The sequence below is a fragment of the Montipora capricornis genome, chromosome 3, assembly GCF_036669925.1.
Source record: "Montipora capricornis isolate CH-2021 chromosome 3, ASM3666992v2, whole genome shotgun sequence".
NCBI lineage: Eukaryota > Metazoa > Cnidaria > Anthozoa > Scleractinia > Acroporidae > Montipora > Montipora capricornis.
In genome coordinates, this window is record NC_090885.1 from 18,387,419 (window position 1) to 18,410,398 (window position 22,980).

At 41.2% G+C, this 22,980-nt stretch overlaps 2 protein-coding genes across 2 annotated transcripts in view; one reads left to right on the plus strand and one right to left on the minus strand.

Moving 5' to 3' along the window:
• The window catches only part of LOC138042492 (dipeptidyl peptidase 9-like), a 23,802-nt gene extending 16,031 nt beyond the window's left edge, over nt 1–7,771 (plus strand). The window contains exons 15-19 of the mRNA XM_068888399.1: nt 943–1,045; nt 1,169–1,218; nt 2,212–2,354; nt 4,065–4,176; nt 4,757–7,771. Coding sequence (XP_068744500.1) covers nt 943–1,045; nt 1,169–1,218; nt 2,212–2,354; nt 4,065–4,176; nt 4,757–4,849 — 501 coding nt within the window. The 3' untranslated portion in view covers nt 4,850–7,771. The remainder of the gene's footprint in view (nt 1–942; nt 1,046–1,168; nt 1,219–2,211; nt 2,355–4,064; nt 4,177–4,756) is intronic.
• LOC138042494 (isochorismatase domain-containing protein 1-like) lies at nt 7,187–12,252 on the minus strand. The gene is made up of 5 exons (XM_068888401.1): nt 12,095–12,252; nt 9,995–10,042; nt 9,274–9,429; nt 8,669–8,785; nt 7,187–7,872 (listed from the first exon to the last, which is right to left on the minus strand). Exons 1-5 carry the CDS (start codon nt 12,215–12,217, stop codon nt 7,726–7,728), a joined length of 591 nt encoding a protein of 196 aa, XP_068744502.1. The 5' UTR covers nt 12,218–12,252; the 3' UTR covers nt 7,187–7,725.
• Between the last annotated feature and the right edge of the window lie 10,728 nt (nt 12,253–22,980).

The following is a 22,980-nucleotide window of genomic DNA, read 5'->3' on the forward strand; positions in this document are numbered from 1 at the left end:
CGGAGCTGTGGCCAGGGTATGCATAGCTTACAATAGCCTACATGGTACTTACAGTCTCTCTCTATAGAAATAGTCCTTCATCTCCTGGGGATTAGGGCGAGGAAAAGGTTGGCAATTCAGTAGGTTTTCTTCATTATGCGAAAGAGTGGAACTCTTAAGGTTTTGATAGCTGGACTTGATCCTTATTGTTCCTTTGAGTAATTTCCGGAGTGGTTCGATTCGAAATATTATTGTTGACGTACTGATCTCCCTTCGTGTTTCTTGATCGTTGGTATCCACGCTTCAGAAATTTCAATTCTGTTATGGTAAAGTGTGATGTGTATAGATCCCTTCACTCATCGGGTGTACCAGTGTGAGTCTCGATCAATAAACTTTACCTCATTGCATAGTGGGTGGTGGCCTGTTTTGTTGGCGTGCTCGGAACCGTTGGAGGTCTGGGTACGGGCGAGTCGTATATATCTCTCGTCTTAGTTATTATGGTTTTACTCTTTGTTCTATTTAGTTCAGTTAGGTCATAGTTAGTAGAGGCTGCGAATATGTAGTACTTCGGAAGGATAAACATGCGAGTGTTAGCTGGACATCTTTTCATCTGAACGTGCGGGTGGAAGGGGAAATGAGCTTTTAGTTTAGTTTAGCGCCCTTCTTCGATGGCCAGCTAGAAGAGTTTGACACATTACTAAAGTTTTTGTTGTTGTTGTTGTTGTACATCTCCCTGCGAAGTCCTCTCCCGCTAGTGCATGTTGCGTCTCCTTTACCTTTTTTTAAAGGTAGGCGGAAGTGAATTACGGAAGTCTGAAGACAAAGCCGAACAGTGGTGAGAGCGGAAGTTAACCACCTGAACTTCCGCTCGGAGCTCTGGGCCGCGTCTTTTGTCGGAATTTAATGTGAATGCAAACATACATTTTTCCGTTCTTGAAGGCGACTCTGATCTTAATTTTGCAGGGGCAAGTTGAAATTGAGGAACAAGTTGAAGGTCTTCAGTATGTTGCAAAGGCCACTGACTTCGTTGATTTGTCAAGAATAGCAATCCATGGCTGGTCTTACGGTACGGTGAAACATTTTATTTCTTGTAAACTTACAGTGACGAGTCGAATATGTCTTTTTTTTCGCTCAGAGACATCGTTTGCAACTTCAAAGACATTTTTTTTGTTTTCTATTTGTTGCGCAGGTGGTTATTTGTCCTTGCTGGGTTTAGTTCAACGTCCTGATGTTTTTAAGGTAAGGATATTTTATAGACTTTCGAAAAGTCCTTCGTCGCTCGCTCATTCACTTCGCGTACGAAAAATCACGATTCGCTCGCCGAAAGATTTTGTTCTGGGGTTATCGTGAGGTCGACTTGTGGCAAGTCTAATATTTTAGAACACTGTAGGCTTGCGTTGGTGTAGTCCAGTTTTTGTATGTTCAGTTGAGGAAAATCCAAGACCATCTTCCCAGATTTTACCAAGCTTTCAGGGAAACTGCGAGACGTCTATCCTAGCCAAAGTTTATTGGTTGAAATGTAGTGGGGAACTGGATGAAAGCAATCCGAAGGATTAATAACAGGCTAAAACTATGATATCACTGATGTTCTTCGCAGTATGCGTTTGAATTTCGTTTTGCTAAGAATGATCGGGTATGTGCGAGTATGTGCCTAAACTAGAGCTTGTAAAAGTGGCTTAATGTTGAGAGTGGTTTTCACTTGATGTCGGAAGTTTGTTCCCGGATTTCTTTGATTCTGCGCAGCTGCGATTTGTGATCGGCTGAAGAAGCTCGCGCTTTATTGTTAGCCAATCGGAGCCAAAGGCAAATCCAATTTTGGAACTTTCTCACACGTGATTTCCCGAGCTTTGCTATGCAAGTATTGGTTTTGGTTTTTGATTGGCTCATGAATTTGATTGTCTGCGTCTGATTGGCTTTCGTAAGTACATGAAATGGAAGTTAGAAAATTGTTAGAAAATTCATGGCCGATCGTTGAGTAACTTACGCTGATGCTAGGAAGCGTAAAAAGTAGAGCAGTGCAGCGCAAATGTTCGGAATCCCGAATCTGGATTCTTTTTCAGGTCTTAGGGTTAGGATTTCATTTCGTATCTAAAAATTCTAAAAGTCATCACACCTACACGAAAATACGTTAGTTTTGGTCTCACGAATCTCCTCAATTTGAGCCATGTCCTCGTGGCTGGCTACTTAAAAGTAAATTTGATTGGAGAATCGAATTTTTTTTTCATTTCTCAGGTTGCTATTGCCGGTGCACCAGTGACTACATGGGAAGCTTATGACACCGGTTACACAGAACGTTACATGAATACACCGGCAGAAAACCCACGAGGATACAAAATGAGTTCTGTTTTAACTTATGCAAATAGATTTCCCGATGAGTAAGTCCTGTAGTCTGCAACTATTTGAGTTCAAGGGAAAAAGGCACTTCCATGCTATAATCGTTTATTTTTACTTTCAAACCTATCCGACTCAGCCATCGTGACGAATGTGACGTGTTATGGTTGCTCTATTAATTGTTCTGACGCAAAGAGATTTTATTTATTAAAGACCCGGGGAAAATGGCTTTAACATTAATTTTGCTTCAACATTCGTTCGATTTTGTTGAACGGCAATGTTGAAACCGTAATTGGTCTATCAATGACGGATGCATGTCCGTATCCGTGGTAACAACCACGGCTGCAGCCAGGCCTCTTGTGAAGCTTTGTTGATTCAAGCCTTCAACCTTTGCTTCAACATCCTTTCGATTTTGTTGAACAATGTTGGCTGCTGGGGTGGGCAAACGATTTTAACACACTTTTCAACTCATTCAACATCGATACAACTTCGTTTGAACTTCGTATCAATACGATGGTAGATTGACCTTTATACCATGCCAAAGAAAATATAAACTTACCTGATTAGAGTGTAATGTGAAGTGCTAAGTTTCTACCCCATATGAACCATGTGAGCGTTAGCCCTACTGGAGGAAATGGGCCCACACAAGGACAGAGAAAAACTCTGACCAGGGTGGGAATTGAAACCACGACCTTTGGGTTAGATCACCGCTGCTCTACGACGGAGCTACAAGGTCAGACGCGAGCAGGCTGTGGGAACTGAAGATGTTTAAGTCACGGCAATGAACACTTGTAGCACTTACATTTGAACAGACTTAACTGATTAGAGTGTAATGTGAAGTGCAAGGTTTTTACCCAATATGAACCATGTGGGCGTTTTCCCTTCTAATGGAAATGGGTCCACGCAAGGACAGAGAAAAACTCTGACCAGGGTGTCCAGCGTCTGAAAAAACGCAATCCTTCCTTGTACTTGTACATGCATGTTCCGTGCCGTGACTTTAACATCTTCAGTTCGCACAGCCTGCTCCAGTCTGACCTTGTAGCTCAGTCGTTAGAGCAGCGGTGATCTAACCTGAAAGTCGTGGGTTCAATTCCCATCCTGGTCAGAGTTTTTCTCTGTCCTTGTGTGGGTCCATTTCCATTAGTAGGGCTAACGCTCACATGGTTCATATGGGGTAAAAACCTTGCACTTCACATTGCACTCTAATCAGTCAAGTCTGTTCAAATAAAAGTGCTACACGGCCAACGTTTGCAAAAACGTAATCCTTCCAAAAGAAATACAGTCGATCAGAATGCAGGAAAGGCGTTGTATATTCGTCATTATTCCACCAAACCTTCCCATCGATGAGTGCAATTCAACGGTATCACACCCAATCTTCCCTTCGTGCCTTGCAGGCCACTGTATGGCATGGTATAAAATGGAAAGGTTGGGTGTGATACCGTTGAATTGCAATGATCGATGGGAAGGTTCGGTGGAATACTGACGAGTATACAAGGGCTTTCCTGCATTCTGATCGGCTGTATTTTCTTTGACATGGTATAAAGGTCAATCTACCATCGTATTGAGATTGGAAGCCTACGTTTCGAGCATTAGCCCTTCGTCAGAGCAAATCAGGGAATTGTTGGTCGTGCCTAGTTTTTCTATCGGGTTTATGGCGAAGCATTTTTATTGATCAGAGTGTAGTGGCTGAATTAACGAAAAGAGCAGTGTTTCTTGATTACGTGAGTACATTTCATTTTCCATGTTTTTTTAAGGGAAAATCGACTTCTCCTTGTACATGGCTTAATTGATGAGAACGTTCATTTCTATCACTCAAGTCTACTGATCGGTGAACTGATCAAGGCCTGCAAGCCTTATCAACTGCTGGTAAGAATGAGAACAAACCTGCGCTCACCCTTTGCCCTGTTGTGTTGTTAAGAAAAGATGTCTCTTTCGACTAGCGCATGCGCCTTTGCCCAGTAGTGTTGTTAGCACATGACATTTCTTTCGACTAACGCATGCTCATCTTTGTTACTGGTCTGCGTACACGTCATTTCCTGTTTATTGAGAGGACTTGCTCCCTTATAAGGCTCGGTTGGCGCTAGCGCCCAGCATTTCACTTGGGAGGTTGCTAATTATGTGTACGAAATTGTTATTTACAACACGTTTCTCTGTTCTCAAGGGAATGCCTCAAACCTTAGAGCAAATAACTACAGCCAGCGCAAAGCATGAGAAAACGCGTAAGAGAAAAATGTGGCGTCCTGCGAAGGGAACGTTTACGTGCAGAGGAAGAGCTTTCGAAGCGATTTTTCCGCTTTCTGGCTGCTCGTAACTGGAGCAAGAAATATTTTAGGCAACTTGATTAACACGCATTATTACAAAACCAAAGCAATTATGGCACTCAAATTAAAATTGCCTTAGGAGGAACAAGTGTGAACACTTTTAACAGTCTCTTCTTTTGTTCTAGATCTATCCTAATGAAAGACACGGGATCCGTCAATCGCTTTCCTCGGAGCACTACGAGACAACGCTGTTATCCTTTTTACAAAAAAATTTGTGAAAAAAAGTGCATCCACTTAGCTTTGAATTTTAACTTCTAAAGCGTATATGAACTACAGTTAACACCTGTATATAAGGAACAGTGGTTTAGTTAATTAATTAATTAATTAATTAAATCAGGCTGAAATTTGGCCAATAAAGTACCATAGAAATAAGAACAAATTTAGACTGGTAAATAAAACATGTTCTTATATAAAGGGAAAGGGTATTAGGATAAGGAAACAATACAGAACAGCAACTCATATCAAAGTACTATGGTGTTCAGGACCATTTCAAACTCGAAAATCAACTACAAAAAAGCATTGTATGTGTATTAAACCTCTAGTAATGTATAATTTGAAGTATTTCTGAAACCAGTTGTAAGAACATTTTAAGAACACTTTCAGGCTGAAACCCCAAATCAGTGTTCTTATATGCGGGTGTTTACTGTATCTTAAATCGTGTTTTTAAGTAAAATGCGCCGCGGAGAGCGAAACAAATATATTTATGCAATTTCTGCGTTCGTTCGTTCCAAAATAGGGAGTCTATTCGCAGTTGAGATGGTTACGACTAGTAAACACCTATTTTAAGAAATCAAATGAACATGATGTCCAATTTTACAGCAAGCGACGTTTTTGGAAACGCGGACGGCAACTTGACGTGGACTGTTTTTCCTTTGAACTCGTCTGTTGCTACGTATCTTTCCTCCATTAGAGAGAAGGTTAAAAATCTGGGAGACATTGCTGTGGTGACATGCGAAATGTTCGCTTCCGGTTGTCGTCCATCCCCCAAAAATGTCGCGTGCCTAATCTCTTTATTATTGGTTGACCGAGGAAAAATAATCGTGCTGCACGTGCGATACGCATTTTATCACATATTTTTGCGGTATTCTGCATAACAATTCCTTGGAAATCACCAAGGAAGCAATTTGTTGAGAAAACAGAAATAAAAGCACACCATGTTCTGGTACCAAGGTGAACCCCTAGTGGGCAATTCAACTTTTAAATATTTGTAAACAATAGAGCTTTACTGCTGAATACAGGCCATTTATTTGCATAAGAATGACATCCATTGTATACTAACTGGTTCGCCAAAGAACTCCGCAGCCGGATGCTAACGAAGGTGGCAGGGTATTCATCACAGTAGTTTGCTGATAGACATTGTGCTTCATTTGCAGTAATGATTTTGTTTTTCAAAGTTCAACATATTCAAAATCTTAGGTCATTTTATGAATAAATTATATTTTAACTTCGCAGGGAAAAACGTTTTTTACGTATCCCTCGAGGACCTTTCTCTTGTTACCTTGGATCGCAGTTTTTGGAAGACTAGGTGAATAGAAAATTCAGGCGAGTTCGCCTTGTGCATCCCTTCGTTCTTTCGTCACGAGTTCTCCCATATAAGGAGATCCAAAGCTATTATAGCGCAAACAAAATCACTTACAATAATTTGCCTATGTCACACGACGGCCATATTGTGCCGGGAGACCACCCGGGGGAGACCAAAAGAGCTTTGTTTTACCACGCCAAGCCTCGCAGTGGACACCATGGGGGTGAGGCTTGGCGTGGTGAAACAAAGCTTTTCTGGTCTCCTGGGACAGTATGGCTGCCGTGTGACAAGGGCGAATTAGGGAGCTTAAGCAAGACCACGACGGCGGCTACGAGAAAGACATAAAATTACCGCTCTAATGAGAAAAAACAAAAGCTTTGCACGCCCTGCACGTGCGTTTTACATTTGTATACACTTCTATGCCGTCCTTGCCCTGACAACGACCAATCTCGTCCGACGAGTCCGCTTTTCTTTTGGTCAGCTCCAAGAACACGGACTCTGGTCACTTTCCAGGCAGGAAGTCCTCACATCACGGACTTCCGGCTCGTCTACGCACGCTCAGAAATTTGAAACAACAGTAACAGAAATGGAACTTCACATAAAATGGAAGTGGCCATATTCCGTGTTCTTGGTGCTGACCAAAAGAAATGCGGACTATGGGGACGAGATTGGACAACGACGTGAATTGACCAAATTTGAGTTATATGGGGGACGTGAGCACCTGACGATAAATATCCATACCGATCTCACCAATTTTATTCATGGAATGTTGTTAACGTTCTCGAAGCCTTCGTCATCGTCCTTCCTTTAATTAGCTCCCATTCTCGTCTGTAAAGGCAACAGTTTTTTGGTCAGCGGCAAGGATAACGAACTCAGATCGCTCCGCGAATTCTAGACCTTTTACTCTTCTGTGAAAACTTTCGGAAATTTTTAACAATAATGATAACAAAGTGTTACGAAATGAACCAAATCCTGCCAGCTACCAAAAGGACTGCAGCTTTAAAGAAGTCAGACATTTAAAACACTTAAACTATTCTCCGTTATTAGGACTTTTAATGATATCAAAAGCAAAAATCACATTAATTTCATTTTAGAACTCGTTTACAGATAAATTGTATAAAAATACGTATTGTTGACCTTGATTATGATCCCATTAAAGTAGACACGACCTTTCATTTTTTTATTCTTTACTGCAGTCGTTTTTGCCTGGATATCTCGCGCTGCAAGACATGTACCTCGTCATCTGTGTGGAAGTTTAACCTTCATTGTTAATACATGTATCTCGCAAAACGTAACCAATTCTAATCAACGCATTTCAGATCACTTCCATCACTCCTGTTTCGTGAGCCAAAAAGAATCACAATTATATTGTTCTTCAGGTCACATCTTCACTTACAGTAAGTTACGGCGATATGCCTGGGTTCTCTGCGTTTTGGGAGAGGCCAACTAGTATGAGTGGGTGGGTGGGTCGTGAATAGTTCCTGAGGGGTCCAGTGGATTAGAGTTTTGTATACACTTTTTGTCTAAAAACATACACAACCCAACCACCCACAACAATAAGTCAGTCTTTGTTTACACTTTAGACAATAAACCCGAGTCTGGAGAAGCAGTTTTCACCAAAGCTTGAACTTCTTTGAAATTAGGGTGCTTAGAATCACCCATGAGCATGAAGAGAGTGCATTCACTCGTAGTCACAAACCCACCAATCTGTCGGATACGCTGAAACAAAGGAAGTAATATATTAACAATATTAGCATCTACCACGTAAGTGAATGGTGCTCCTTTCATGTTTTGCGTGATCAACTCAGAGATCATTATCTAATGTTATTGGAGTGAAACAAAATGGCTTTCTGTAGATCATAATTATTTTGGTATGTAATTTCTAGGTTTGTTAGTTACTCAGCTTGTGTCGTATCAGGAGGTGCAGGTGTGAAGGAGGAAACGTGCAGCAACAGACTCTTGAGGGCTTCTCATGCATGCGCCTCTTGTCATGCATGTCGCCACTCCCATGTGTGCCACTTAATAATCTTTTCACACACCAATTAATTTGCCAGCATTAGCCTCCATTTCATACTAAATCCAGTCCAGCCGTGAGAACTCGAAAATGGTCTATTGCGACATGTACACAGGCTAACAAATTTTCAGTTTCAAGCACACCTTATATGGCTACCGGAGGTTTAAATTACACTGCTACTCACTCTCTACAACTTGTGTCAGCTTTGCCTGACGTGACCCAAAAATCTCAAGTGCAGGCGGCTGGTATTTTTTACAAGTCACAGGTCACAGGTCATTGTTTGACCAATACAGAAAGTATCCTAAACATGCATAAAGGCTAACCTTAGGCCTAAGGTTAGCTTTTATGAATGTTTAGGATACTTTCTGTATTGATAAAACAATGACCTTTGACCTGTTAAAATATCAGCCAAAGTGCAGGAAGAAAAATCCAGTGTAGAAAACCATAAAAGCATGGCTCAGCTATGGTTAACCAGTGAAGTAAAAGATGTTGCACTCTTACCTCCAAAGCAAACATTCTTTCCACCATGGTGCGTGATGAGACACCATCAGCTAACACATGAACATTGTAGTTTCTTTCCAGTAGATCCATTGTAGTTTGTAACACACAAACTTGCGTCTAAGAAAGTAAACAATTGCACTGCAGCATTAGAATATTTTAATGCTAAAAGTTAAAAACTCTTACAGGATAGAAAGAAGGGGGTCTCATGTCAAAAAGCCAACAATGCCAGCTGCATGACCCAACAAATTAATAGAGAATTTTATACTGGTTTGGTTTGAGCTTTGGAAATTTGACCTGGGGGAATTCCTTGTTGACACCCTGCCTTACAAACTTATGTGGAAGCCTGGAAAGGACAAAGTTATTTTACAATATTTGTTTACAAAAGGTTTCTATTACGGGGTTTTGACTTTTCAAAACGGGATCCAAAACATGCACTTGAAAGGGAGAACTGCGTTAAATACACCTGTATAAAGGTGACATTCCTCCAAATAGGCTTATTCAAAATGGAGAAAAAAAAATTGCAAGGAAACCTACTGAGATAGCCTGTGAATATGGTCTCCATGGCTACCATCACAGGTAAAAAATAGACAAGCTTTGAAACAAACCTCGATTCCCATCAACACAATGTTCTCAACATTTAGCTGCTTAAGCTGTTCTTCTACCTCAGGAATGACCATGGAAAACTTGGTCTTGGAAAATACCCGATCTTTGAATGGACTGGTATCAATCTCCTCCACAGTGTTGCCAAGACCTTTGGGATACTTAAAGAAAAAAAACAATAACCTGGGAGATTTAGCATAGTGATTACGTGAAATGGGAAACAGTGAGAGGTCAGGTGCTTCTGTCACGACAGCATGAAAATTTCTTTATTCTAACTTGTGCCTCTCCTACTGAGACAACGTTACTCCAATCAGCTAAATTCCCACTATTGTAGTTTCTTTACTTGACATTAGCCTGACATTTGCCATTGCCATAAATGCGATGCAAAATCTCTCTATTGATAGTCCGTCAAAATAAAACTCTGCGCAAATACGTCTTCCTTATAACTGTAACACTGTAATTCCTTTTGGATCATGGTAGACGTTTTTTGCAAATTGTTTTGCCTCCTTCTTTCTGTCAATCAGTCAGAGAATGTTCATAAAATTTTAATACTAAAAAACAAGCTCAAACGACTGTCAAGTCTGGTATACAATACAGACAAACAGACAGATTTTGGATGACTTTATTTCTATTAAATTCCCCACAGCCAAGTACCAGACTTGGTAGATTGCTTGATTGATTAATTGATCAATCAATCAATTCTCACAAATCCACTTTCTTTGATACCTGTTCCGTTGCGATGACTGGAATTTTCAAAATGTTGGCAGCTGTTGCCTAGACAAAAAGCAAGTCATTAAATTACAAATTGTAAAAAAAAAAGCAAACTCACAATTTCACTTATGCCTTATGGTAGGGAGGTCCCAATTGTTGTCATGGTAATGGCACAGCAAGGATCAAAGACTCCCTAAAACTGAGCTTTAATAATCACCTCAAACCTGGCATTAATTTTTAAAATTTTCTTAACCCATTGCCTCCAAGAAGTGAGACTTTTTGTTGTCTAATGCAAGACAATAGAGAGCTTTAGATTCTACGACGAGAACAAGTACGAGTTTTGACTGCCCGTTTATAGCGAAAATACTAATGAAATTTATAACCTGTATGCTTAATCTTACTCTTTGTTAGCAGTATAGGGTTCTCAGGTATTCTTATTGCTGGTAACTGAGCCTTTTTGCTCATCAAAAAATGCCAAAATTGCTACTGTGTTGTTGACTTGTTTTGATTTGACGACATTTTTGCAAAATCTCGTACTAAAATGACGACGGCATCATGTTTTTCCCGCCAAAATGACGCTGGTTTGCGTGCGCTCACTGTTGGTCTGTGAGAAAATCTCGTACTCGCAGTCGTTCTCGTCCTAGAATCTAACGCTCTCTAATTTTACTCGTCAACGGGGGCAGTTTGGGAGCCAATGGGTTAATAACCTCTACGTCCACTCAAAAACTGTGTCCCCTTTAACCTATTGACTCCTAGGTGAGAGACTTAATAGATTTTTATTTTGTCTAACACCAGATGATTTTCCTTGTCAGTTGGGGGGGAGGGGGGGGGGGTTCAGTTCAGAAGTCAATGGGTTAGCCCCATCAAATTTGCTAGCATAGTACAAGACAGAAGAACTTTTCATAAAAATGGAGTAAAAAGATGAAATTCATAGTTCTTTTGAATTTTTTTTTTTTACAATGAGAAATAACGAATTTCATTTGTATGCAAAAAAAAGTCACCTCAAGAAGGTAACCTCAAGAAAATGACTGTGGAAGAGACGTTCATACGAGAATTGCACATGCGAAGGAACTCTTCTCTACAAGGAAAGAGTTGCTGACTGACACTGAGAAAGCAACTTGTTAAGTCATTAGTTTGGAATACACTACTTTATGGAGCTGAAACTTGGGCAATCAGGAGGATGGCAGAAGGTTAGAGAGCTGCAAGACATGGCTCTGGCGAAAGTTGCTAGGACTCTCATAGGCTGACACAGTTTTTAATGAGGAGGCACTCACCCCAGTGGGAGAGAGACAACGAGACATTAGTAGTTGACATCATTAGGAATCGGTAGAGGAGATGGCTAGGGCACACATTAAGACATGGTGATCTATTGACAATTGTTATAGAAGGAAGAATCAAAGGCATGAGGTCCCACGATGAGGAAAATAGGGTTTTGGACTCAGTCAAGAATTGCAAAGACTATGCTACTTTTAAGAGGTGTGCCATGGACAGATGGTTATAGGACTGCACCTGCCTTATGGCAGAGCACACAAAAAACAGGGTAAAGTCACCGAGCTAACAGGCCACTTTGGATAATACCATAATTCTCTTTGTTTGTCCTTCCAAATTTTGCATAAGCATTGTTTTTGTTTTTTCTTGGGACCATTGTAAGTCCCAAAAGAAACTAGAAACAATGCTTATGCAAATTTTTGGGCGACAAACAGAGTATTATGGTATTTCCCAAAATGACCTATTTCTGAGATAGTTGCTCACTAAACCAATAGGCCAGATTTGTATTCGCATAAAATGGAGGCTAATGCAGGGGAAATAATTTGCACGTGAAAAGAATCCCTCGCATTAGCCTCCATTTCATGCTCGATCCACTACGAAACTGGCCTATCACTAAGCTTAATTTCCCGTTTTCACGATTTTAGCTCAAAATTAAAACTCTTTTGAGCCTGGGTTACTGCAATGATAATTTCGTCCTGTTTCCGATTTATGATGGACCAAGGGACTTCAAAGAGTGATAAAGTTCATTCACTCGGCAACATAAAATCGGATCCAGGCATGAATGTAAACACGCAACTTATTTTCAATGTGTTGTCTTAGGTGTTCATCCTTAAAAAGGTATCTCACCATTCTTTGTGCAACTTTGATTATCTCCGGAAAGTATCTGATGGAGGGTCGGAACTTTTCCTGGATATCACACAGAAAAAATGCTGTGTTGTTTGCCGCGAGTCGTCCAAGCTTGACCGCCATTTTGGAATGTCGCTCAAACGCAGCCTCGTTCCAAGGGAGAGTCTGCGTGGATGTATTCTCGCTCCCAGAGCCAGGATCCTTTTGGCCATCGCCGCGTACTCGATCTGCGAGAAGCGGTGTGCAACGCAGTTGCAACGTCAGGACCTCCGTTCAGTCCTGTTTCTCCTCAGGCTTCTTTCTCAACTGCAAAATCTTATTTCATTGCGATGATCTCCTTAATATATCGCAGCCGCGTTTCGAAGGAGTGAACGCAAAATAGTTTTAATTGTGCCGGGCCAATATTTAGGCTCAATTTCCGCCACCCTATCGTGTCCGATCTTCGTCCCTTCCTCAGCGCGGTTTCCTTTCCCGAAATAGAGGTTTTGCATGGCAGGAACAATGAAAATGCTTTGCATTAGAAAGAACAGTTGTTCCCATAGGAAAAAGACTCTATTGTTCCTGCCATGCAACATGGCTGCCGTGCAAAACCTCTATAGAGCCGGGTAATCGAGCCTTGCCAACTGATGACGTTTTCACATCCATTGTCGTTTACTAAAACAACAAGTACAGCAGAGCTGGCAATAGCCTGTGCACAGCCGCTCTCCAATTTTCTTAGGAGAGTGGCCGGCGCGCCTGTACACATGCTAAGCTGGCAAGCACCAATCTCGACCCCAGAGCTCTTCTCTTGACTGAGGGAGAAAAAAGCTCTGGCAAACTCTATGTAGGAGAACCTGCGCCGTAGGATTCGTATAGCCAAAAATTGGCTATTTGAACCTTACCGCGCCTTCTCAGTCCTCGTGCTAGCTAACATGAATGCACCAATAGAGACGGTTTTGATTGTTTTTCACGAAAACCAATGAGAAGACACTTTGTTTCAGGGTTGCCCAGAGAACCTTGGGTCGATCCGAGGCTCTGGTGAAGAGAATTGGCAAGCACTTTCTCAGAGCGCAGACCGACCGTCGCTTGTCCGCCATGCCACAGACAAACATGCGCAGTGAAATTTTATCCCCTATCTATATTATCGTATGGTGACGATGCACTGCATCTTCTCACAGCAAATACGTCAAATGTGCGTCCAATCACGTTTCTTTGCTCCTCTCAACGCCGGAAACATCTTTCACTGCTTGTCCAAAACGCATTTTTTTATTGTTCTTCGATCCTCATGATTTTGTGCCAACCTCGAACCCAGGTTCTCTCTCTTCTCGTCCCTTGTCGTCGACGACAACGGCTATGTGAAAAATAGGAGTCAATATATAATCATAAAAGTGAAGCAAGCCCGGGCGTTTTTTTGTTGTTGTTTCTGTAATCAATCTGTCATCAAGCACCAGCTTAGGACTCGTGGGGTCAATTTGTGGTACAACACATTGTTCCAAATCGTAAGGTGCAGTTAATTGTGGAAAACAATGCCGAGAAGGCTAAGGTGAAAGTGAAGAGCACTACAATTCATTTTTCTACTTAAAAAGAACTGACTTTTAGGAAGTTCTACAGGCAAAATGCTCCCGCTGAGAGCAATTGTAGAATGCGGGGCTACTTGGACACACTTCTATGGACGCACTGCTGTGTTGACTGCCACCGTGGTCCCGTAGTCGACTGGGCAAATAGCCCCGTAATAAGAGAAGAAAACAAACTAAATATATTAATAAAGAAGAAGAAGAAGACTGGGAAAGTGGTTAAGTGTTCTCGTTCAATTAATGACGACGGGCCACGGGAGGGATCAAACACCAGACAATTAACGATCATTGCTAGAATTTATTTCAGTAAATATGATACATGCGAGAGAAGTCAAAAGGTTGGTGCTAGTGTTTTGTTGTCCATACAGTCCACCATATTTGCTTCTCGTTATTAACACGGTACGAAGATAGTTCACGCTTCCACCCGCTAACTGGCCCATAGCCAAAACTGTCTGAAATAATCCGTGATGTGGCTCAAAACAACTTTCGAAGGCTGTAATATTGATGTTTTCCTCTAAAATACAGGAAAAAGGTGATCAGCGAGAAGACCACTGTGTATCGTACACACCCAAACATTCAGCGATACGTCACCGCGTGGCCAAACAAAGATTATTCTCCGACCCCGCAAATAGTGAAATTGTCTATTTGAGTTTACATTTGTGATATCATAGAAGGTCGATGGATTTATCTATTAGTAATTGAGCTAAATTGTTCTTTTTGTTCTCGTTTTCTTTGATTTTTAGGGTTCGTGTTCCGTCGTCCCTCTGTAGAACTCGTGTTGTTTAGCAGCTTGTAAAAATTTCTTCTAAATCAAAAACAAGTAAATCATCAAATTTTGGGCTCTTTGCTCTTGTACTTGAAGACTACACCAAATTTATGGCCACCTGAAGCACGATATAAGGAGACTGTGCATGTTGGAGTTTCGATTGATTTTTTTTGTGTCAGTTCAAGGACTTGTCAGTCAGTAGTTCGCGAGAAAAGGCAGTCGCTCGCTTTTTCAGAGGTGCTTGATAATGAAGAAGTCTTCCACTGCGCTGTGTGATCCTTTCTTGGTTTCGACCACGATTAACTCAGCGTCCTTTAGATGTACCTCTCGATCTTTTCTGCTCACCTGTCCGCGGCTGTAACAGCAGTAGGTAATAATAGCAACAAGAAAGAAAAACAACAATGCAACCATCGGGGCAAGATAAAGCTCAAAATCCATATTGCTACGTAACAAATTTAGAACACGGCGGAGGGCTTGCCTTGGGGAGAAACGGCAAACTCGGAATGGTCCTTGTGAAGATATTCCACACAAACGAGTGCTCTGACAGTTAAGGATGCAGCAAAAACTTGCCTGGGCGGAAGAGTATTCGAATTGATTGTGTACGTACGCTTGACAGTCTTGATGAAGTGTTCTGTTAAAGCTTTGTCACGTAGATTGACATGGCCAAGAAAATAATGGGTCCCATTTGTTCAAGGATAATCTCCTTCGCTGCAGTTTCTGGAGCGTCGCGCAACGCGAATGCTGCGTGACGCCCTAAAGAACGGCTGCGAAAGAGTGCACTACGTCGTCTCTTCTCCTCTTCAAAACTGCCAAATCAGTTTAAATTAATAGCTTAACAGACCATCGCTTGCTTTGCGTCAGTAAGTTCCTCCGTTTGGTTATTTCCGCAGTTTTCGGAACTGGAAGTGGGTAGGTCATATGAATCAGATTGTAAACGTAATACCTTTGTTTTTATTTAGTGAGGGTCAAGAAAGATAACATGTACAAGGCACGCAAAGGGCAAAAGATATTGGTAACCGACACACTTTAACATTTCTTTCAGCAAGGCGAAACCGGAATTCTTTTCAGCAGCTTATAACTTGGGGAGAAAAGTTTGATATCGGTGTGTCAAACAAAGATGGATTTGATACATACCCCCTCTCACTATATATAATCGCTACTCTATCGAAACTATGATAAACTTACCTGACGAAATCGGCAACTAAAGTTTTTGGTGTACAGTATTTAAAGTCACATTCTAATTCAGTCTCAGCCATAGCTGCAAATAAAGGTGGCCATGTTTCAACAGCCACAAGCAGGGATGCAAGCACTCGCTTCCCACCAATGTGGCCTGGGTTCGGTTCCCAGATTTGGCGTCATACGTGGGTTAAATTTGTTGGTTCTCTTCTCTACTTCAAGAGGTTTTCTCCTGGTACTCCGATTTTCCTCTCTCCTCAAAAACCGACCAACGATTTGATTAGATTTGATTCAGTAACCAACTTACAATGATATTAAAGCCGAAACAGCTTGATTTTGTTGCTTTGCAAAGAATGGGAAGTTTATTCGTGTACACACTTTTTTGTTAGCCAAAATTTTAAGAACATATACTAAGACAAGAGAGGATGAGAGAAGAGAACATTTGCCCATGCCCCATGGCAGTTTTTCTTTTCAATCTATTTTAAGCTCCGCGCCACGCTGTGAAAGTTATTAGGGACTTTAAGATATACGACGCGGTCATCAACCAGGGACCGGTTGCTCGAATCCTGGTTATATAGTACTAACAGTTGGTTAAGAGGTATCAAAACCTACGTAGGTTTCCATGGTATTTAACGCTGGTTCGCGCTAACCATGCTTCGAGCAACCCGGACCAGAACGCCCCGAATCAACAATATCATTGGTTAAAAGAGGAAAGGTAATCGTGTTCCACGTGCGGCACGCATTTTAGAATAAATTCGTGCCGTACACTGCACAACAACGACGTGAAATCACCAAATTTGAGGTTTTGACGACAACGCGAGCGCACAACTCTGAATCTTTCATTCTCTATTCTTACTCTGAAACCGCTCGTACTAATTTATTTTTAGGATATTTCGTCCACATTGTACATTGTACGACGTGAACGAGAGGAATAATCGCGAAGGACTTACGATATTGCAAAGTTATATTTTAAAGTGACATTTTCATCGACGTCGGTGTCGTATATCTTGAAGTTCCTATATTGGTCTCGTGCCGTCGGGTCAGTGTCGGGTCGCGCAGCCGCAATGATAACCATTCAGGTGTCTTAATTAATATAGACGCCAATCATGGCCTCGGATTTGAAAAAAAAACGTTATCATTGGAAAAGGTCCATAGAAAATGAGGGACTTGAAGAGGCCCATGTGCTGTGCATGGATGTGTTCTCTCCCGTCATCCTCCCTTGACAAAGAACATATCCAGGTTGAGAGTAGATTACAGACATCTTAATTTTGATTATTTTCTTACTTTGCCGTTTTTGTGGGTAGTATAAATAAAGGTAAAAGAAACCGTCGCTCGTGCCACTCTTGCAGTACGTTTATTTTTTATCTTTTAACCAATGATAGTCTTGTTTCGTGGCGTTGTCGTTGCCCTAGCCACCGTCTCTTCTGTAAGTCCCCACTATAATGCACAACACGGCTGCAAAGTTTCTGACCTCCCGCAACCTTCCTCGAGTTTTCAAAACTGTCAACCACTATTCGATTAGCGACCTTTTCTAGCCTCCCAGTCCATTCTCTTTAACGTTTCATGATGAATCGGAAATAAATGTGCCATTCTTTAGCCGACCTGGAAATTTTTCCCCGGTGATTTTGTCGCCATAAGATCTTAACCAAGTGAAGCCATGATCTTCGCAGTTATGAGAGCAATTTTTGCAATTGCGTAGAGAAGCCTGAAAAATTCAGGACTTCAACGGGGTTTGAACCCGTAACCTCGCGATTCCGGTGCGGCGCTCTAACCAACTGAGCTATGAAGCCACTGACGTTGGGAGCAGGTCATTTGTGGGTTCTAATTGTTCTAATAGTTAGAGCGTCGCACCGGAATCGCGAGGTCACGGGTTCAAACCCCGTTGAAGTCCTGAATTTTTCAGGCTTCTCTACGCAATTGCAAAAATTGCTCTCATAACTGCGAAGATCATAGCTTCACTTGATTTCCTATCCGCAGTTCATATATGATTCATTTCATATACCATTTCACCATTGATAAGATCTTAACTAATGCTTGAAGTAATGTAACATTTAAAACTCAACAAAATCTGTAGGCCAGTTTTTCAGAAAAATCAGGTTTTTTTGTTTTCACCTACAGATTTGTTTAAATTTGAAAGACAAACGTTTTAAATTAAGCTAAGCTAACATGCAAAAAATGAAAAAAAAAATCACCGTCCGAAAGCAAAGATATAAACGAGTAAAGTTGTAAAATCAGGAAAAATGAGGGGGTTACATTAATACAGCTGTATGTTATTGTAGTCTTTCTCTTGATGAGCATGGGTTTGGATATTAACTTCTGAGAATGCTCCTACTTGTAATAGTCTTAATAATGAATATACAGTACTTACAACAATAAAATTAGAGAGATATTTGAGTTACTGTATATTGTGTTTTGTGGTAACACATACCATAGTAGTTGTTGTGGTTGTTGCTGTTGAAAAGGAATCAGATAGAGTCATTGTGGGTCCAGATAGAGTCATTGTGGGTCCAGATAGAGCCATTGTGGGTCTATCATTGGGTAGTGAAACTGGATCAGTTGTGCACAATAAAATGTTAGAGTATGAAGCAGAATGCCTTTTGTCTTGCTGGATGTATGATTACATTCCTCTCTCAGTATCTTTACAGAAAATTTAGGCTGGATTTTTGCTGGTGCAATGCATGCAAAAGTGAAATCAGTATTTTCCAAACACATGCAGGTGAATGGTTTCATTATCATGATTCTCATGTCTCCCCACCCTCATCCAAGCAAGGCTCTACAAGGTGATCGACAAAGCTGGATAAAAAAATTACAGTTACCAGCCAGCTGCAGGAAAAATACTGAAAAAATATTTTCAACGATGGACCACTACCAAACTCCAAGTAAAAGGGAAACATCAAGTAGCATTGGAGTCAAATTTATACTTAGTTTCAAAACTTTTTTGTGATCCTCTCTTAAAATTAAGACTTATTTTCTTTATTTTATTGCCTCGCTCATGTAAAAGTAACTAGTGTTGTAAAATATGAGAATGGAGGGCAGGTAAGTGACTTATCCAAGTTGCCGAATGAGTGGGATGCGGGCATGAAAAGAACTTAAGCTTATTTCTCACTTTCAAATGATTCCAATGAAACAAACAGACGATTTCCTCATTCAACAGGAGCAACATAAGCCATCTTCGCAGAAGGAATTATCATTCTGCCCTTGCAAAGATGTTTAGCCGGCGTTTTCCTTCTCAGTGCACAGTTTTTCCCCCAGAGGTTTACGAACGCAGAGACCATCGCGACTAATAAAATTACGAACTTCGTACTTTTGCTCTATCGCTCGAATGCAAGGTAAAATTCTCGTGGTTTGAAGTATAGTTTTTTGGTTTGAAAAGACACATGGAAGATTAGTCTTTCAGGAAGCTCTCTTCAAAATTTAAACCTTATCAAAGTAGTGTTGTCCTTATCATCGCAAAATGAAAACAAACACAGAGAATTTAAATTGCCGCCATTTTGCCGCGCTGTTGTTTCTATTGCAAATTTAATTGGTACCAGTCCCTCGCGCGTGGAAACGATTCGCGCGTGGCTCAAGCCTGCGCACTCATTTTGCCGCGGTGTCGGGGGTTACAAGATCAGCATTTACGCATGCGTCACCCGCTCATTCAAGTCCGCCCTCGGGTGGAGCCACAGGCCAACACAAACGGATTTAAAGTGACCATTAAACCGTTTGTTTAGAATTTTCGTAGTTTTCGTGAATAGGAGATGTCTATTTATATTCCATATATGTGGGAATTAGAAGAAAGCTGAACGAAATTAGCGGTATTTCTTTATTTCTGGACGGTGACCCATTTTGAATCATGAGCTGACGCGAGCAGCTTTTAGAATTGCGTGTGTGGCTTACGCGCGCGTGCTCAGCTGAAAACCATTTCGAGAAAACATATCTTTAGACAGTCTTGATACATTACAGGGAGCCTAGAAACGTCTCTCAAATTTGCTCGCTGGGTGCCCGTGAAAAATAACTCTAACCGTCACCTTTACCTTATTGTTCGAAATAAGTAGCAAAAGCTTCGCGTAAAGGGACCGTCCCTTTACGTCTAAGCCTATTGGGTGCATTTCGGACACAAGTGATTCTTTTGGCTCATTTTTAACGAACATGGCGACTATATGTGAAAGTCATATATATTAGCACTAAGGAAAGAGTAGAATAAATATAGACAGGTCAATATATAAAAAGCCAACATTAGCAAAGGGCTCCATTTTTTGCAGGGAATTAATATAACTAAAAAAATTGCAATAAATTACTCGCAATTAATGAACTGCGAAGTGACTGAGTATACAATACATACAATACAATACATATTTAATTGACCGCTCCCCATAGGAGCTTTTCAGGGCCAATGAAACACAACGAAACAACACAACAGAACAACAACAACAATTTTTAAGAATCCCAACTGGCCGGAGGCAAACCAGTTGGCTATTTACAAGTGCAGCTGGGAAGCTGAACCAGGGAGTACCAGGATCAAATTCAATGAGTGGTCAGAGCGGGTCTTGAACCCGGGATCTCCGGATCTCAAGGCAAGCGCTCTAACCACTGGGCCACACTGCCTCCCTGAGTCATTTTTATATGTAGAGAAACTTCGCAATTTATAAACTGCACCTGTAGTAAGTGGTTTCATCCTATGTCATCACCGCCATGTTGATGCACGGACGATAACAAAAGACCTCTTATTAGCTCCTTTTGTTCGTCCACCAGCAAGTTGTACTTTGAAGCGTTGCTATCCGAGGATTGGCATGGTTACAAACCACTTATATACATGGAGAGACCGGCGTTTTTGCTCGGTAATTTTCATCTGTCTGTATGGAGGTGCATAAATGCAAACTTTTTTTTTTTCGCGGCATTTAGAGCAAGTGGCACGAGCCTGTGACAAGCAACTTGATGCCACACAGGATTGAATTAATTTATTAACGATCATAGTAATATAATTAGAACGTTGAGCCTAAGCTCAAATTTTAAATTTTCATTCAACAACAATGAACGTTTTTAGCGCAAATTGATACGTCGATCTTGAGGCAGTCAGGCCACTATTCCTTTTAAGCCAGTGCATGGCATGGATCGTTAAGTAACGTCGCTGGCACATTTAATCGCTGTCACACTTTTTTGCAACAGGGTCTAGACCTCGAATCACGGGTTAATTTTCCGTACATTCACAAATCACGTAACTTTTTTGGGGGAATTCACGTATCACGTAGTTGGATAGAGAATTGATCAATTCTATATATGATTAAACGGCTTTCCTTGTGATGACTTTACTTCTACACATGACTACAGGAAAAGAGATGGTCTCAGGGGCGGATTTAGTGGGGGACCGAGGCCACCCCCCTTTTTTCCCTGTATTTAAAGAGCTTCTGTAAATAACCGAATTCCAAGTGGTACAGTGTGCATCAGGTGGTTTTACTTTAGATCATGATTAGTTCAGTTTCAGAGCTTTTCTTATCTCAAATACATTTTGCCTTGATAGATATACATCACGTATGAAAAATTGAATATATAATGTCATCTTTGTTAGTAGACCGTGTGAATAATTTACTTATAATACCACTTCGACATCGCTTTCTGGCATCGTTTAAAAATTCTCAAATTGTGTCCTCTGAAGCCTTAAGTTTTGGTCACAAATGCTCCCAGGAGGAGAAGGGGTGCGCTGTCGCCGCAATTTCTTCGGCCCCCTCTTTCTGGAATTTCTGGATCCGCCCCTGGGTCTTATCAGTTGACCCTGAGATGGGAAGGCGACAAAAAGTTGGTGATGAAATCCATAACCCAACGATTCTTGGCCCTTTGTTTGACTTTGATAAAGTATAAATGAAGTTCATTGCTGTTACATCGTAGCTCTACAATTCTCCTCTTTCACATTTTGTTTTGTAACTTCAAAACTTAACATGAGCCACTGGCTCGGGAGATTTGGGCAACCTCTCCCTACGTTTGCGACTTTAAATAAAGTTACCTTACCTTACCATGAAATTACTTCCTTGGTCGTTGATTTTTCTATGATGTTAAAAACCTGTCATAAAGTTCGAGTTAGTTTGGACGGTTCGATCACTCTGGCGCTCGCCATTGAAAACGTCCAGGCGACCGGACGTGAACATGTGTTACAATTTTGACAGGCAGCTTTTCATTTTCCAACGAACCACCCTCTGATTGGCAGTGACCTGGGCAGATGATTACAACATGTCGTCTCTCAACGCGTCTCTGATCTCAGTTCATGTGAACTACAAATGAGTCAAATGAGGTCAAGTACGAAACATGACAATGGTAGATTATGTTACATAACAATGACAGGAGACCTGTTTGGAACCATCTTGACAGACAAATTACATGTATTCGTGTAGGGTTGACTGATGTTCACGACATTATAAAGGCAGAAATCTCGATTCACGCACTACAACTTTAAAGGATCAGGCGTCACCATTCACAAATCACGGCTGTATTTCTTCAGTTTTCTCGACTCACGCTCTTTTTTGGGATCAATTCACGGATCACGCGAAACCCCTTCCAGACCCTGTTGCAAGAGGTTACAGGATATTTTGATGTGTGTGTTGTTTGTCCGTCGACGAGGACCATCTACACATCTTATGGAGGGGTGAAGGTGAAGATAATGGTGATGACAAGGGTGATGATGATGCTCCAAGGGGTCACTACTGGGGCACTTTTTCGTGTAACTTCTATCGCAACAAAATCGCGAGCTGAGACAAGCTGCACGAAAAATGTGACATAGGCTCTGATCCCGCCATCTTCGTAGCCTGAATTTCAAACGTCTTCTTCCTTTCGTTTTTTCACTCTCGATGGTATTTCTCAAAGCGAGAGGAGGGAGCCTGAAGACGAAGTTGTCACATGACAAAGGTGACAAAACCAACTCTCTCTTCACTATTCAAATATTAAATGTCAACCACGATGGCAAATATTATAACCTGGATGGTATTAAAATGAGAGTAAGGTCACGCAACTTTCTTTGTAGACATACATTTGTATGCGCGTTTGGGCACGTACACGAACACTTTGGAAACACTAACTTACAAATTGGAATATTTACAGTATAAATCAAACTCTGTGGCGCTTTACGCTTGAAACGTAACTAAAACAACTTGCATGAGTCGCTAAGGATAAGGGCCACGGAACTATAATAGTTTACAACCTAAATTTGATTCGCTGATTAACTTCAGTGGCATCGAGTGCATTCCGAATCAATGGATCGTTGAGGACAATGGCTGATACCTCTGACCTTGTGTTACCCATTGTCGGAGGACTATTCGCACTAGCAGTGGTTATGATTGGTGCTTACCTGTGTTATTATTACTATTGTAATTATTTGAAAGTTCGTAACAACGAACGTGGAAGACAAAGAACAAACGTTGTTC